Source organism: Phocoena sinus, chromosome 4 (genome assembly GCF_008692025.1).
Source record: "Phocoena sinus isolate mPhoSin1 chromosome 4, mPhoSin1.pri, whole genome shotgun sequence".
NCBI lineage: Eukaryota > Metazoa > Chordata > Mammalia > Artiodactyla > Phocoenidae > Phocoena > Phocoena sinus.
Window position 1 is genome coordinate 35580903 of NC_045766.1, and position 17714 is coordinate 35598616.

General features: G+C 40.3%; 1 protein-coding gene across 4 annotated transcripts in view; it reads left to right on the forward strand.

The window, feature by feature from the left end:
• The window catches only part of GMPS (guanine monophosphate synthase), a 102885-nt gene that overhangs the window by 71055 nt on the left and 14116 nt on the right, over positions 1-17714 (forward strand). For all 4 annotated transcript variants that reach the window (XM_032631208.1, XM_032631209.1, XM_032631210.1 and 1 more), the window contains 2 exons: positions 15907-16058; positions 17158-17331. In XM_032631208.1, coding sequence (XP_032487099.1) covers positions 15907-16058; positions 17158-17331 — 326 coding nt within the window. The remainder of the gene's footprint in view (positions 1-15906; positions 16059-17157; positions 17332-17714) is intronic.

Genomic DNA, 17714 nt, shown 5'->3' on the forward strand with positions numbered 1-17714 from the left:
CACTGCAGAGCACAGGCTCCGGACGCGCGGGCCCAGCGGCCATGGCTCACGGGCCCAGCCGTTCCACAGCATGTGGGATCCTCTCGGACCGGGACAAAAACCCACGTCCCCTGCATCGCCAGGTGGACTCTCAACCACTGCGCCACCAGGGAAGCCCTAGAGAATTTTTAATTTCATTTATTGTGTTCATCATTGCTTGTTTCGTCTTTAGTTCTTCTAGGTCCTTTTTTTTTTTTTTTTTTCTTCGGTACGCGGGCCTCTCACTGTTGTGGCCTCTCCCATTGCGGAGCACAGGCTCCGGATGCACAGGCTCAGCGGCCATGGCCCACGGGCCCAGCCGCTCAGCGGCATGTGGGATCTTCCCGGACCGGGGCACGAACCCGCGTCCCCTGCATCGGCAGGCGGACTCTCAACCACTGCGCCACCAGGGAAGCCCCTAGGTCCTTTTTAAATGTTTCTTGCATTTTCTGTATTCTGTTTCTAAGATTTTGGATCATGTTTACTGTCATTATTCTGAATTCTTTTTCAGGAAGACTGCCTATTTCCTCTTCATTTGTTAGGTCTGGTGGGTTTTTATCTTGCTCCTTCATCAGCTGTGTGTTTTTCTATCTTCTCATTTTGCTTATCTTACTGTGTTTGGGGTCTCCTTTTTGCAGGCTGCAGGTTCGGAGTCCCGTTGCTTTTGGTGTCTGTCCCCAGTGGCTAAAGTTGGTTCAGTGGGTTGTGTAGGTTTCCTGGTGGAGGGCACTAGTGCCTGTGTTCTGGTGGATGAGGCTGGATCTTTTCTTTCTGGTGGGCAGGTCCACATCTGGTGGTGTGTTTTGGGGTGTCTGTGGACTTATTATGATTTTAGACAGCCTCTCTGCTAATGGGTGGGGTTGTGTTCCTGTCTTGCCAGTTGTTTGGTATAGGATGTCCAGCACTGTAGCTTGCTGGTCGTTGAGTGAAGCTGGGTGCTGGTGTTGAGATGGAGATCTCTGGGAGATTTTCACCGTTTGATATTACGTGGAGCTGGGAGGTCTTTTGTGGATCAGTGTCCTGAAGTTGGCTCTCCCACCTCAGAGGCACAGCATTGACTCCAGGCTGCAGCACCAAGAGCCTTTCATCCACGTGGCTCAGAATAAAAGGGAGAAAAAGTAGAAAGAAAGGAAGAAAAGGAGGAAAAGGAAAGAAGGGAGGGAGGGAGGAAGGAAAGAAGGAAGGAAGGGAAGGAGGAAGGGGATAAAAGAAAATAACATAAAGTAAGGTAAAATAAAATAAAGTTATTAAAATAAAAAAATTATTAAGAAAAATAATTATTTAAAAAGTAAAAAAGATAACAAACATGGACAGATAGAACCCTAGGACAGATGGTGAAAGCAAAGCTATACAGACAAAATCTCACACAGAAGCCTACACATATGCACTCACAAAAATTGAAAAAGGGGAAAAAATCATAAATGTTGCTCTCAGTGTCCACCTCCTCAATTTGGGATGATTCGTTGTCTATTCAGGTATTTCACAGATGCAGGGTAATTGTGGAGATTTAATCCGCTTCTCCTGAGGCTGCTGGGAGAGATTTCCCTTTCTCTTCTTTGTTCGCACAGCTCCCGGGGTTCAGCTTTGGGTTTGGCCCCGCCTCTGCGTGTAGGTCACCGGAGGGTGTCTGTTCTTCACTCATACAGGACAGGGTTAAAGGAACTGCTGATTCGGGGGCTCTGGCTCACTCAGCCCTGGGGGAGGGAGGGGTACGGAGTGGGGAGCGAGCCTGTGGCGGCAGAGGCCGGCGTGACGTTGCTCCAGCCTGGGGCGCGCCGTGCATTCTTCTGGGGAAGTTGTTCTTGGATCCCTGGACCGTGGCAGTAGCGGGCTGCACAGGCTCCCCGGAAGGGAGGTGTGAAGAATGACCTGAGCTTGCATACAGGCTTCTTGGTGGCGGCAACAGCAGCCTTAGCGTCTCATGACTGTCTCTGGGGTCAGCTCTGATAGCCGTGGCTGGAGCCCGTCTCTGGAGCTCCTTTAAGCAGCGCTCTTAATCCCCTCTCCTCGCGCACCGGGAAACAAAGAGGGAAGAAAAAGTCTCTTGCCTCTTCGGCAGGTCCAGACATTTCCTGGACTCCTTCCTGGCTAGTCTTGGTGCACTAACCCCTTTAGGCTGTGTTCACACCACCAGTCCTCTCCCCGCGCTCAGACCAAAGCCTGAGCCTCAGCTCCCAGCCCCGCCCGCCCCAGCAGGTGAGCAGACCAGCCTCTGGGGCTGGTGACTGCTGGTCGGCACCAATCCTCTGTGCGGAAATCTCTCCACTCTGCCCTCTGCACCCCTGTTGCTGCGCTCTCCCCCATGGCTCCGAAGCACCCCCACCCTGCCACCCGCAGTCTCTGCCCACGAAGGGGCTTCTAGTTTGTGGAAACCTTTCCTCCTTCACAGCTCCCTACCACTGGTGCAGGTCCCGTCCCTATTCTATTGTCTCTGTTTATTCTTTTTTCTTTTGCCCTACCCAGGTACGTGGGGAGTTTCTTGTCTTTTGGGAGGTCTGAGGTCTTCTGCCAGCGTTCAGTAGGTGTTCTGTAGGAGTTGTTCCACGTGCAGATATATTTCTGATGTATTTGTGGGGAGGAAGGTGATCTCCGCATCTTACTCTTCCACCATCTTCCCCCTCTCCTGATTTGTTATTCTTTTTCTTGAAGAGGACCCCCAAGTTGTCTAAGTTTCAGCTCCAAGAAAACCTGCATCTGTCCTTGTTAACTGTCATAGTAGAATGGATGACTCCAAAACCTTGGGGTGTGGGGTGAGGGAAGGAAGCCAACAAAACAGAAGACTTACGTCTAGGCTCAAGAGTTGGGTCCTGGACCCCTTATGGGTCCTGGTTCACTGGGTTAGCCTAAAATGGATTGGTTAAAAATCTGAGAAGCAGATCCTTTTTCCTTAAAAGAGGAACACACTGCTGCTATCCCTCCTTTTCAGAAGACTGTGGATTTATTCTCTACAAACTCTAGGCTAAACAAGAGAGATTTTGTTCTTGGGCATCTCAATACCTCGCATAGCTGAGGGTGGAAGTAAGATGAAGTAAAAATCTTATGTACTGAATGGTATCTCCCTCCCCCTTGCCACTTCCTCTATTCAAACTATCACAATGCTGATAAGCCGGAAATCGGAGGTGTCTTCTCTGCGTAATTGGCCAGCTTAAGAGAAAGACCGACAAATTCACTGGTGTTCTCCAGTGAAGTAGCCAGGTGCCTTGGCATCTTATAGTGAAGCCCACCAATTGTTCAGCCTTGCTACCAAATAAAGATCCTAGTTTTTAAAATTCTTTGCTCTTTAAAAGGACAGCCGGGGTGATGTTTGAGTGGGAGGCGGGGGCTAGGCTCACGACACATGCAGCCAGAAAAGACCTTCGGGGCAGGGCCTAGGCAGGGTGATGTTCAAGCATGGGGCGGGGCCTCTGCTTAGGACCTCTGTGGAAGGGGAGAGGCACCACGGCCAAAGCGGGGGCCTCTGGAGTGTGGGGTTTGGAGAGAGAGCAGAAGGAAGAAAAACTACAATCCTGCAGCCTGTGGAACAAAAACCACCTTCACAGAATGATAGACAAAATGAAAAGGCAGAGGACTGTGTATCAGATGCAGGAAGAAGATAAAACCCCAGAAAATCAATTAAATGAAGTGAAGGTAGGGAACCTTCCAAAAAAAGAATTCAGAATAATGATAGTGAAGATGATCCAGGACCTTGGAAAAAGAATGGAGGTAAAGATTGAGATGATCCAAGAAATGTGTAACTAAGACCTAGAACAATTAAAGAACAAACACCTAGAAGAATTAAAGAACAAACAGATGAACAATACATTAACTGAAGTGAAAAATACACTAGAAGGAAACAGTAGCAGAATAACTGAGGCTGAAGAACAGATAAGTGACCTGGAAGACAGAATGGTGGAATTCACTGCCGTGGAACAGAATAAAGAAAAAAGAATGGAAAGAAATGAAGACAGACTAAGAGACCTCTGGGACAACATTAAATGCACCAACATTCACATTATAGGGGTCCCAGAAGGAGAACAGAGAGATAAAGGACCCGAGAAAATATTTGAAGAGATTATAATCATAAATTTCCCTAACATGGGATAGGAAAATGCCACCCAAGTCCAGGAAGCGCAGAGTCCCAGGGAGGATAAACCCAAGGAGAAACACGCCGAGACACATAGTAAACAAACTGACAAAAATTAAAGACAAAGAAATATTATTGAAAGCAACAAGGGAAAAATGACAAAGAACATACAAGGGAACTCCCATAAGGTTAACAGCTGATTTCTCAGCAGAAAATCTACAAGCCAGAAGGGAGTAGCATGATATATTTAAAGTGATGAAATGGAAGAACCTACAGTCAAGATTACTCTAGCTAGCAAGGATCACATTCGATTTCGATGGAGAAATCAAAAGCTTTACAGACAAGCAAAGGCTAAGAGAATTCAGCACTAGCAAACCAGCTCTACAACAAATGCTAAAGGAACTTCTCTAAGTGGGAAACATAAGAGAAGAAAATGACCTACAGAAACAAACCCAAAACAATTAAAAAAACGTTAAGAGGAACATACATATCTATAATTACCTTAAACGTGAATGGATTAAATGCTCCAACCAAAAGACACAGGCTCGCTGAAAAATTACAAAAGCAAGACCCATATATATGCTGTCTACAAGAGACCCATATATATGCTGTCTACAAGAGACCCACTTCACACCTACAGATACAAACAGATTGAAAGTGAGGGGATGGAAAAAGATACTCTATGCAAATGGATAACAAAGGAAAGCTGGATAGCAATACTCATATCAGATAAAATAGACTGTAAAATAAAGAATGTTGCAAGAGACAAGGAAGGTCACCATATAATGATTAAGGGAGCAATCCAGGAATATATAACTATTATAAATATATATGCACCCAACATAGGAGCACCTCAGTACATAAGGCAAATGCTAACAGCTATAAAAGAGGAAATCGACAGTAACACAGTAATAGTGAGGGGCTTTAACACCTCATTACACCAATGGGCAGATCAGACAGACAGAAGATTAATAAGGAAACACAAGCTTTAAATGACACAATAGACAAGGTAGAGTTAATTGATATTTATAGGACATTCCATTCAAAAACAGGAGATTACACTTTCTTCTCAAGTGCACACAGACCATTCTCTAGGTTAGGTCACATCTTGGGTCACAAATCAAGCCTTGGTAAATTTAAGAAAATTGAAATCATATCAAGCATCTTTTCCGACCACACTGCTATGAGATTAGAAGTCACAGGGAGAAAAATGTTAAAAAACACAAACAGATGGAGGCTAAACAATAAGTTAAATAACTAAGAGATCACTGAAGAAATCAAAGAGGAAATCAGAAAATACCTAGAGACAAATGACAACAAGAACACGACAATCCAAAACCTATGGGATGCAGCGAAAGCAGTTCTAAGAGGGAAGTTTATAACAATACAATCCTATCTCAGGAAACAAGAAAAATCTCAAAAAAACAATCTAATCATACACCTAAAGGAACTACAGAACGAAGAACAAACAAAACCCAGTTAGTAGAAGGAAAGAAATCATTTTCAAATCAGAAATAAATGAAAAGAAAAAGGGGGGAATGCTAGCAAAGATCAATAAAACTAAAAGCTGGTTATTTGAGAAGATAAACAAAATTGATGAAGCTTTAGCCAAACTCATCAAGAAAAAGAGGGAGAGGACTCAAATCAATAAAATTAGCAATGAAAAAGGGAATGTTACAACGGACACCGCAGAAATACAAAGCATCCTAAGAGACTGCTACAAGCAACTCTGTGCCAATAAAATGGACAACCTGGAAGAAATAGACAACTTCGTAGAAAGGTATAACCTTCCAAGACTGAACCAGGAAGAAATAGAAAATATGAACAGATCAATCACAAGTAAAGAAATTGAAACTGTGATTAAAAATCTTCCAGCAAACAAAAGTCCAGGACCACATGGCTTCACAGGTGAATTCTCTCAAGCATTTAGAGAAGAGCTAACACCCATCCTTCTCAAACTCTTCCAAAAAATTGCAGAGGAAGGAACACTCCCAAACTCATTGTATGAGGCTGCCATCACCCTGATACCGAAACCAGACAAAGATACTACAAAAAAAGAAAATTACACACCAATATCACTGATGAATGTAGATGCAAAAATCCTCAACAAAATACTAGCAAACAGAATCCAACAGCACATTAAAAGGATCATACACCATGATCAAGTGCGGTTTATTCCAGAGTTTCAAGGCTTCTTCAATATACACAAATCAATAAATGTGATACACTGTATTAACAAATTGAAAAATACAAACCATATGATCATCACAATAGATGCAGAAAAAGCTTTTGACAAAATTCAACATCATTTATGCTAAGAATAAAAACTGTCCAGAAAGTGGGCATAGAGGGAACATCTGAACATAATAAAGGCCATATATGACAAACCCACAGCAAACATCATTCTCAATGGTGAAAAACTGAAAGCATTTTCTCTGAGATCAGGAACAAGACAAGGATGTCCACTCTTGCCGCTGTTATTCAACATAATTTTGGAAGTCCTAGCCATGGCAACCAGAGAAGAAAAAGAAATAAAAGGAATACAAACCGGAAAAGAAGAAGTAAAACTGTCACTGCAGATGACATGATACTTATATTTAGAAAATCCTAAAGATGCCACCAGAAGACTACCAGAGCTAATCAATGAATTTGGTAAAGTTGCAGGATACAAAATCAATGTACCGAAACCTCTTACATTCCTATAGACTAACAACAGAAGATCAGAAAGAACAATTAAGGAAAGAATTCCATTCACCACTACAACAAATAAAATAAAATACCTAGGAATAAACCTACCAAAGGAGTTAAAAGACCTGTACTCAGGCGGCTAACAGTGTGGACCCCAGAGACAGCCATGAGACGCTAAGGCTGCTACTGCAGCCACCAAGAAGCCTATGTGCAAGCACAGGTCACTATCCACACTGTCCCTCCTGAAGCCTGTGTAGCCTGCCACTGCCAGGGTTCCGTGATCCAGGGACAACTTCCCCGGGAGAGCACTGCATACCTCAGGCTGGTGCATCGTCACTCTGGCCTTTGCCGTGGCAGGTTCCCTCCGCATTCTGTACCCCTCCATCCCCTGGCCTGAGTGAGCCAGAGCCCCCGAATCAGCTGCTCCTTTAACCCCGTCCTGTCTGAGTGAAGAACAGATGCTCTCAGGTGACCTACATGAAGAGACGGGTACAAATCCAAAGCTGAACCTCAGGAGCTGTGTGAACAAAGAAGAGAAAGGGAAATTTCTCCCAGCAGCCTCAGGAGCAGCAGATTAAATCTCCACAATGCACTTCAAGTACCCTGCATCTGTGGAATACCTGAATAGGCAACGAATCATCCCAAATTGAGGAGGTGGACTTTGGGAGCAATGATATATATATATTTCTCCCTTTTTCTCTTTTTGTGAGTGTGTATGTGTATGCTTTTGTGTGTGATTTTGTCTTTATAGCTTTGCTTTTACCATTTGTCCTAGGCATCTGTGTGTGCGTTTTTTTTAAATTACTTAAAAAATTTTTTAAAATAATGTTTTATTTTAATAACTTTATTTTATCGTCTTTCTTTCTTTCCTTCTTTCTTTCTCTTTCTTTCTTTCTTTCTTTTCTTTTCTTTCTTTCCTTTCTTTCTTTTCTCCATTTTATTCTGAGCCTTGTGGATGACAGGCTCTTGGTGCCTCAGCCAGGCGTCAGGGCTGTGCCACTGAGGTGGGAGAGCCATCTTCAGGACATTGGTCCATAAGAGATCTCCCAGCTCCACATAATATCAAATGGCAAAAATCTCCCAGAGATCTGCATCTCAGTGTGAAGACCCAGCTTCACTTAATGACCAGCAAGCTACAGTGCTGGATACCCTATGCCAAACAACTAGCAAGACAGGAACACAACCCCACCCATTAGCAGGGAGGCTGCCTAAAATCATAATAAGGCCACAGACACCCCAAAACACACCACCAGTCATGGACCTGCCCACCAGAAAGACAAGATTCACCCTCATCCACCAGAACACAGGCACTAGTCTCCTCCACCAGGAAGCCTACACAACCTACTGAACTAACTTTAGCCACTGGGGACAGGCACCAAAAACAATGGGAACTACAGACCTGCAGCCTGCAAAAAGGAGACCCCAAACACAGTAAGTTAAGCAAAATGAGAAAATAGAGAAACACACAGCAGATGAAGGAGCAGGGTAAAAACCCACCAGACCTAACAAATGAAGAGCAAATAGGCAGTCTACCTGAAAAAGAATTCAGAATAGTGATAGTAAAGGTGATCAAAAATCTTGGAAATAGAATGGAGAACATATAAGAAACGTTTAACAAGGACCTAGAAGAACTAAAGAGCAAACAAACAGTGATGAAAAACACGATAAATGAAATTTAAAATTCTCTAGAAGGGATCAATAACAGAATAACTGAGGCAGAAGATCGGATAAGTGACCTAGAAGATAAAATAGTGGAAATAACTACTGCAGAGCAGAATAAAGAAAAAAGGATGAAAAGAATTGAGGACAGTCAGAGACCTGTGGGACAACATTAAATGCACCAACATTCGAATTTTAGGGTTCCCAGAAGAAGAAGAGAAAAAGAAATGAACTGAGAAAATATTTGAAGAGCTTATAGTTGAAAAGTTCCCTAATATGAGAAAGGAAATAGTTAATCAAGTCCAGGAAGCACAGAGAGTTCCATACAGGATAAATACAAGGAGAAACATGCCAAGACACATATTAATCCAACTATCAAAAATTAAATACAAAGAAAAAATATTAAAAGCAGCAAGGGAAAAACAACAAATAACACACCAGGGAATCCCCTTAAGGTTAACAGCTGATCTTTCAGCAGAAACTCTGCAAGCCAGAAGGGAGTGTCAGGACATATTTAAAGTGATGAAGGAGAAAAACCTACAACCAAGATTACCCAGCAGGGGATCTCATTCAGATTTGGCAGAGAAATTAAAATCTTTACAGACAAGCAAACGCTAAGCGAGTTCAGCACCACCAAAGCAGCTTTACAACAAATGCTAAAAGAACTTCTCTAGGCAGTAAACACAAGAGAAGGAAAAGACCTACAATAACAAACCCAAACAATTAAGAAAATCGTAATAGGAACATATACATCGATAATTACCTAAAATGTAAATGGATTAAATGCTCCAACCAAAAGACATAGACTGGCTGATTGGATACAAAAACAAGATCCATATATATGCTGTCTACAAGAGACCCACTTCAGACCTAGGGATGCATACAAACTGAAAGTGAGGGGATGGAAAAAGATACTCCATGCAAGTGAAAATCAAAGCTGGAGTAACAATTCTCATATCAGACAAAATAGACTAAAAAAAAGACTATTACAAGAGACAAAGGACACTATATAATGATCAAAGGATTGATCCAAGAAGAAGATATAACAATTGTAAAAATTTATGCATCCAACATAAGAGCACCTCAATACAAAAGGCAAATGCTAACAGCCGTAAAAGAGGAAATCGACAATAACACAATAATAGTAGGGTACTTTAACACCCCACTTTCACCAATGGACACATCATCCAAACTGAAAATAAGGAAACACAAGCTTTAAATGATACATTAAACAAGATGGACTTATTGATATTTATAGAACATTCCATCCAAAAACAACAATACACATTCTTCTGAAGTGCTTATTTAACATCCTCCAGGATATATTATATCTTGGGTCACAAGTCAATCTGTAGTAATTTTAAGAAAATTGAAATCGTATCAGGTATCTTTTATGACCAGAACACTATGAGTCTAGATATTAAGTACAGGAAAAAATCTGTAAAAAAATACAAACACATGGAGGCTAAACAATACACTACTTAATAACCAAGAGATCAGTGAAGAAATCAAAGAGGAAATCAAAAAATGCCTAGAGACAAATAACAATGAAAACACGATGACCCAAAACCTATGGGATGCAGCAAAAGCAGTTTTAACAGGGAAGTTTATAGCAATACAATCCTACCTTAAGAAACAAGAATCATCTCAAATAAACAACCTAAGCTTACACCTAAAGCAATTAGAGAAAGAAGAACCAAAAAACCCAAAGGTAGCAGAAGAAAAGAAATCATAAAGATTAGATCATAAATAAATGAAAAAGAAATGAAGGAAACGATAGCAAAGAGCAATAAAAGTAAAAGCTGGTTCTTCGAGAAGATAAACAAAATTGACAAACCATTAGCCAGACACATCAAGAAAAATAGGGACAAGATTTAAATCAATAGAATTAGAAACGAAAAAGGAGAAGTAACAACTGACACAGCAGAAATACGAAGGATCATGGGAGAGTACTACAAGCAAGTATTTGCCAGTAAAATGGACAACCTGGAACAAATGGACCAAGTCTTAGAAATATATGACCTTCCAAGACTGAACCAGGAAGAAGTAGAAAATGTGAACAGACAAATCACAAGCACTGAAATTGAAACTGTGATTAAAAATCTTCCGACAAACAAAAGCCCAGGACCAGATGGCTTCATGGGCGAATTCTATCAAACATTTAGAGAAGAGCTAACACCTATCCTTCTCAAACTCTTCCAGAATATAGCAGAGTGAGGAACACTCCCAAACTCATTCTACAAGGCCTCCATCACCCTGATACCAAAACCAGACAAAGATGTCACAAAGAAAGAAAACTACAGGCCAATATCACTGATGAACATAGATGCAAAAATCCTCAACAAAATACTAGGAAGCAGCATCCAACAGCACATTAAAGGAGTCATGCACCATGATCAAGTGGGGTTTATCCCAGGAATTCAAGGATTCTTCAATATATGCAAATCAATCAATGTGATACACCATTATTATCAATATTAACAAATTGAAGGAGAAACACCATATGATCATCTCAATAGATGCAGGCAAAACTTCTAACAAAATTCAGCACCAATTTATGATAAAATCCCTCCAGAAAGTAGGCATAGAGGGAACTTTCCTCAACATAATAAAGGCCATATATGACAAACCCACAGCCAACATCGTCCTCAATGGTGAAAAACTGAAACCATTTCCACTAAGAGCAGGAACAAGACAAGGTTGCCCACTCTCACCACTCTTATTCAACATAGTTTTGGAAGTTTTAGCCACAGCAGTCAGAGAAGAAAAAGAAATAAAAGGAATCTAAATTGGAAAAGAAGTAAAGCTGTCGCTGTTTGCAGATGACATGATACTATATGTAGAGTATCCTAAAGATGCTACCAGAAAACTACAAGAGCTAATCAATGAATTTGGTAAAGTAACGGTACAAAATTAATGGACAGAAATCGCTTGCATTCCTATACACTAATGATGAAAAATCTGAAAGTGAAATAAAGAAAACACTCCCATTTACCCCTGCAACAAAAAGAATAAAATATCTAGGAATAAACCCACCTAAGTAGACTAAAGACCTGTATTCAGACAATTATAAGACACTGATGAAAGAAATTAAAGATTATAGAAACAGATGGAGAGATATACCATGTTCTTGGATTGGAAGAACCAACATTGTGAAAATGACTCTACTACCCAACGCAATCTACAGAATCAGTGCAATCCCTATCAAACTCCCAATGGCAATTTTCACAGAACTTGAACAAAAAATTTCACAATATGTATGGAAACACAGAAGACCCCGAATAGCCAAAGAAATCTTGAGAAAGAAATACGGAGCTGGAGGAATTAGGCTACCTGATGTCAGAGTCTACTACAAAGCTACGGTAATCAAGACAGTATGGTACTGGTACAAAAACGGAAATACAGATCAATGGAACAGAATAGGAAGCCCAGAGATAAACCCATGCACATATGGTCACCTTATCTTTGATAAAGGAGGCAAGAATATACAGTGGAGAAAAGACAGCCTCTTCAATAAGTGGTGCTGGGAAAACTGGACAGCTACATGTAAAAGAATGAAATTAGAACACTCCCTAACACCATACACAAAAATAAACTCAAAATCGATTAAACACCTAAATGTAAGGCCAGATGCTATCAAACTCATAGAGGAAAACATAGGTAGAACACTCTGTGACATAAATCACAGCAAGATCCTTTTTGACCCACCTCCTATAGAAATGGAAATAAAAACAAAAAACAAATGGGACCTAATGAGACTTAAAAGCTTTTGCACAGCAAAGGAAACCATAAACAAGACCAAAAGACAACCCTCAGAATTGGAGAAAATATTTGCAAATGAAGCAACTGACAAAGCATTAATCTCCAAAATTCACAGGCAACTCATACAGCTCAATATCAAAAAAACAAACAACTCAATCCAAACCTAGGCAGAAGCCCTAAATAGACTTTTTTCCAAAGAAGATATACAGATTGCCAACAGACACATGAAAGAATGATCAACACCATTAATCATCACAGCAATGCAAATCAAAACTACAATGAGATATCATCTCACACCGGTCAGAATGGCCATCATCAAAAAATCTACAAACAATAAATGCTGGAGAGGGTGTGGAGAAAAGGGAACACTCTTGCACTGCTGGTGGGAATGTAAATTGATACAGCCACTATGGAGAACAGTATGGACGTTCCTTTAAAAACTAAAAATAGGGGCTTCCCTGGTGGCGCAGTGGTTGAGAGTCCGCCTGCCGATGCAGGGGACACGGGTTCGTGCCCCGGTCCGGGAGGATCCCACATGCCGCGGAGCGGCTAGGCCCGTGAGCCATGGCCGCTGAGCCTGCGCGTCCGGAGCCTGTGCTCCGCAACGGAAGAAGAGGCCACAACATTGAGAGGCCCGCGTAACGCAAAAAAAAAAAAAAAAAACTAAAAATAGAACTATCATACGACCCAGCAATCCCACTACTGGGCATATACCCTGAGAAAACCATAATTCAAAAAGAGTCATGTACGAATATGTTCATTGCAGCTCAATTTACTATAGCCAGGATATGGAAGCAACCTAAGTGTCTAGCAACAGATGAATAGATAAAGAAGATGTGGCACATACAAACAATGGAATATTATTCAGGCATAAAAAGAAATGAAATTTGTTTATTTCTAGTGAGGTGGATGGGCCTAGAATCTGTCATACAGAGTGAAGTAAGTCAGAAAGATTAAAACAAATACTGTACGCTAACACATATATATGGAATCTGAAAAAAAAAAAGGTCATGAAGAACCTAGAGGCACATTGGGAATAAAGACACAGACCTACTAGAAAATGGACCTGAGGGTTCGGGGAGGGGGAAGGTTAAGCTCTGACAAAGTGAAAGAGTGGCCTGGGCATATATACACTACCAAACATAAAATAGATAGCTAGTTGGAAGTAGCCACAAAGCACAGGGAGAATACCTTGGTGCTTTGTGACCACCTAGCTGGGTAGGTTAGGGAGGGTTGGAGGGAGGGAGATGCAGGAGGGAAGAGATATGGGGACATATGTATATGTATAACTGATTCACTTTGTTTATAAAGCAGAAGGTAACACACCATTGTAAAGCAATTGTACTCAAATAAAGATGTTTATTAAAAAAGTGCATTTGAAAAAAATACTTCTACTCAGAAAATTATAAGACACTGATGAAAGAAATCAAAGATGACATAAACAGATGGAGAGATATACCATATTGTTGGATTGGAGAAATCAACATTGTGAAAATGACTGTACTCCCCAAAGCAGTCTACAGATTCAGTGCAATTCCTATCAGGTTACTAGTGGCATTTTTTTACAGAACTGGAACAAAAAAATCTTAAAATTTGTATCTCTGTATGGATATACAAAAGCCCCCAAATAGCGAAAGCAATCTTGTCGGAAAAAAACGGAGCTGGAGGAATCAGATTCCATGACTTCAGAGTATATTGCAAAGCTATAGTCATCAAAACAGTATGGTAGTGGCATAAAAACAAATACAGATCAATGGAACAGGATAGAAAGCCCAGCGATAAACGCACGCACCTATGGTCAACTACTATATTAGAAAGGATCAAGGATATACAATGGAGGAAAGACAGTTTGTTGAATAAATGATGATGGGAAAACTGGAAAGCTACATGTAAAAGAATGAAATTAGAACAGTCCCTAACACCATACACAAAAATAAACTCAAAATTGATTAAAGACCTAAATGTAAGACCAGACACTATAAAACTCAGAGGAAAACATGGGAAGAACACTCTTTGACATAAATCACAGCAACATCTTTTTTGACCCACCTCCTAGAGTAATGGAAATGTAAACAAATGGGGCCTAATGAAACTTCAAAGCTTTTGCACAGCAAAGGAAACTATAAACAAGGCAAAAAGACGAAGACAACCTTCAGAATGGGAGAAAATATTTGGAAACGAATCAACGGACAAAGGATTAATCTCCAAAATATATAAACAGCTCATGCAGCTCAATATTTAAAAAACAACCCAATCAAAAAATGGGCAGAAGACCTAAGTAGACATTCCCCAAAGAAGACATAGATGGCCAAGAGGCACATGAAAAGCTGCTCAACATCACTAATTATTAGAGAAATGCACATCAAAACTACAATGAGGTATCACCTCACATGAGTTAGAATGGTCGTCATCATCAGAAAGTCTACAAACAACAAGTGCTGGAGAGGGTGTGGAGAAAAGGGAATCCTCTTGCACTGTTTGTGGGAATGTAAATTGATACAGCCACTATGGAGAACAGTATGGAGGCTCCTTAAAAAACTAAAAATAGAATTACTATATGATTCAGCAATCCCACTACTGGGCATATACCCAGAGAAAACCATAATTGAAAAAGACACATGCACCCCAGTGTTCATTGCAGCACTATTTACAATAGCCAGGTCATGGAAGCAACCTAAATGCCCATTAGCAGACGAATGGATAAAGATGTGGTACATATATACAGTGGAATATTACCCAGCCATAAAATGGACCAAAATTGGGTCATTTGTAGAGACGTTGATGGACCTAGAGACTGCCATACAGAGTGAAGTAAGTGAGAAAGGGAAAAAAATAAATCGTATGTTAACTCATGTATGTGGAGTCTAGAAAAATGGTACACGTGAACTGGTTTGCAAAGCAGAAATGGAGACATAGATGTACAGAACAAACGTATGGACACCAAGGAGGGAACGTGGGTGTTGGCGGGGGTGGGATGAACTGGGAGGTTGGGATTGACCTATGTACACCAATATGTATAAAATAGGTAACTAATAAGAATCTGCTGTATAAAAAATAAACTGAAATTCAGAAAAAAATAAAGAGACAACCTAGGATCACTAAATATATGTTTATAGATCTCGGTTTTTCAAGAGACTGGTCAGTGTGCACTTCTGAGGACTTTGATCCCCGTGTATGTACCACTGCTTTGATTCCCTTGGGGTTTTGCTTGTTGCTGTGGTGAAGCACTGAATAAGATGGGAGGCAGTTAGCATAATTTGTGATATTATGGCCCTAGATAATTAATATTTATTTATTTATTTGGTTGCACCAGGTCTTAGTTGTAGCAGGCAGGCTCCTTAGTTGTGTCATGCGAACTCTTAGTTGTGGCATGCATGTGGAATCTAGTTCCCTGACCAGGGATCAAACCCAGGCTCCCTGCATTGGGAGCATGGTGTCTTAACCTCTGTGCCACCAGGGAAGTCCCTGGCCCTAGAATTAATGCCACCCGATTCTTTTTTTTTTTTTTTTTGCCACACGATTCTTAATGGAACAAGATTCAGTGAGTGCCTGTGTATGGACTCTGTCAGTCATAGTTTACTGGTAGTCCTAGAATATGCAGGCAAATTACAGGAGATCAGAGGATCCATCTGGGTTTTCTGTTTGTAGTTTGACCTATCATTTATGATTTTCAAATATCATGTTAGTTTAAAACATGCTTCTCTCCTCTTACCCAGTGATAAATGCTGCTCATTCTTTCTACAATGGAACAACAACTCTACCAATATCAGATGAAGACAGAACTCCACGAAAGAGAATTAGCAAAACCTTAAATATGACTACGAGTCCTGAGGAGAAAAGAAAAATAATTGGGGATACTTTTGTTAAGGTACCTTTTTAATATCCTCAATGTGTACTATTTTCGATGTGAATTTTAGTATTTTTTTCCTTATCATTATACCAAATAACCAAATTTTGTGACTAATTTTGATTCTTTTGTTGGCTAAGAGTTTTCCGATATATTGCTATTATACTGACTTAGTAAAAACTGTTCTATGTTTTTAAAAAACATATGTACTTATGTTTTCAGTTTGTTGTTTTCACTGCTTAAGAATAGATATTTTCAGTTGATATTAGATTTTAGTTCTTTGGGTATTTCAGTGGCTAGATTTTTTTAGGCTTTTGATGGGAATATTCATATACCTTTTTGAATCACATTAAGCATGTGTTTTGAGGGTTTTTTTGACTTTTTAAAAAATTTTATTAATGTATAGTTGGTTGACATTGACAATGTGCTTTTTTTTTTACTTTTTTATTGCTAATATTTTGTCTCTCTGTTTTTTTACATCTTTATTGGAGTATAATTGCTTTACAATGTTGTGTTAGTTTCTGCTGTATAACAACGTGAATCATCTATATGTATACATATGTTCCCCATATCCCCTCCCTCTTAAGTCTCATTCCCACCCTCCCTATCCCACCCCTCTAGGTGGTCACAAAGCACACAGCTGATCTCCCTGTGCTATGCAGCTGCTTTCCACTAGCTATCTATTTTACATTTGGTAGTGTATATATGTCCATGCCACTCTCTCACTTTGTCCCAGCTTACCCTTCCCCCTCCCCGTGTCCTCAAGTCCATTGTCTACGTCTGCATCTTTATTCCTATCCTGCCCCTAGTTTCATCGGAACCAATTTTTTTTAGATTCCATATATATGTGTTAGCATACAGTATTTGTTTTTCTCTTTCTGACTTACTTCACTGTGTATGACAGGCTCTAGGTTCATCCACCTCACTACAAATAACTCAATTTCGTTTCTTTTTATAAGCATGTGTTCTTAAAGGAGTTTATTTTGGAGCACGGTAGATTTCATCTCCTGGTCAATATTGCAAAAAGACTCTTTAAGAAATTTAGCTGAAAATATAAAATTTTGCTGTCTTTTAGAAGAGTTCATCTCTTAAAAGGCTGTTTTACTCCTGTTGTTTGTAGATTGCCAATGAAGTAATTGGAGAAATGAACCTGAAACCAGAGGAGGTTTTCCTTGCCCAAGGTACTTTACGGCCTGATCTAATTGAAAGTGCATCCCTTGTTGCAAGTGGCAAAGCTGAACTCATCAAAACCCATCATAACGACACAGAGCTTATCAGAAAGTTGAGAGAGGAGGTAAAAGCTTATGAGAACTTTCGCATAAAACCTCCCTCCCTTAACCATTTTTAAGTGTATAGTTCAGTGGTGTCAAGTGTATTTGTATTGTTGTGAAACAGATCTCTGTAACTTTTTCATTTTTCAAAACTGAAACTCTATACCTGTTGAGCAACAGCTACCCTTTTCTCCCTCTCCCTAACCCCTGGTAACCTACCATTCTAATTTCTGTTTCAATGAATTTGACTACTTTAAATACCTCATAAGTGAAATCATACAGCATTTGTTTTTTTGTGACTGGCTTATTTCACTTAGTATAAGTCCTCAAGATTCATCCATATTGTAGCATGTGATAGGATTTCCTTTTTAAGCTGAATAATATTCTGTTGTGTGTGTGTGTGTGT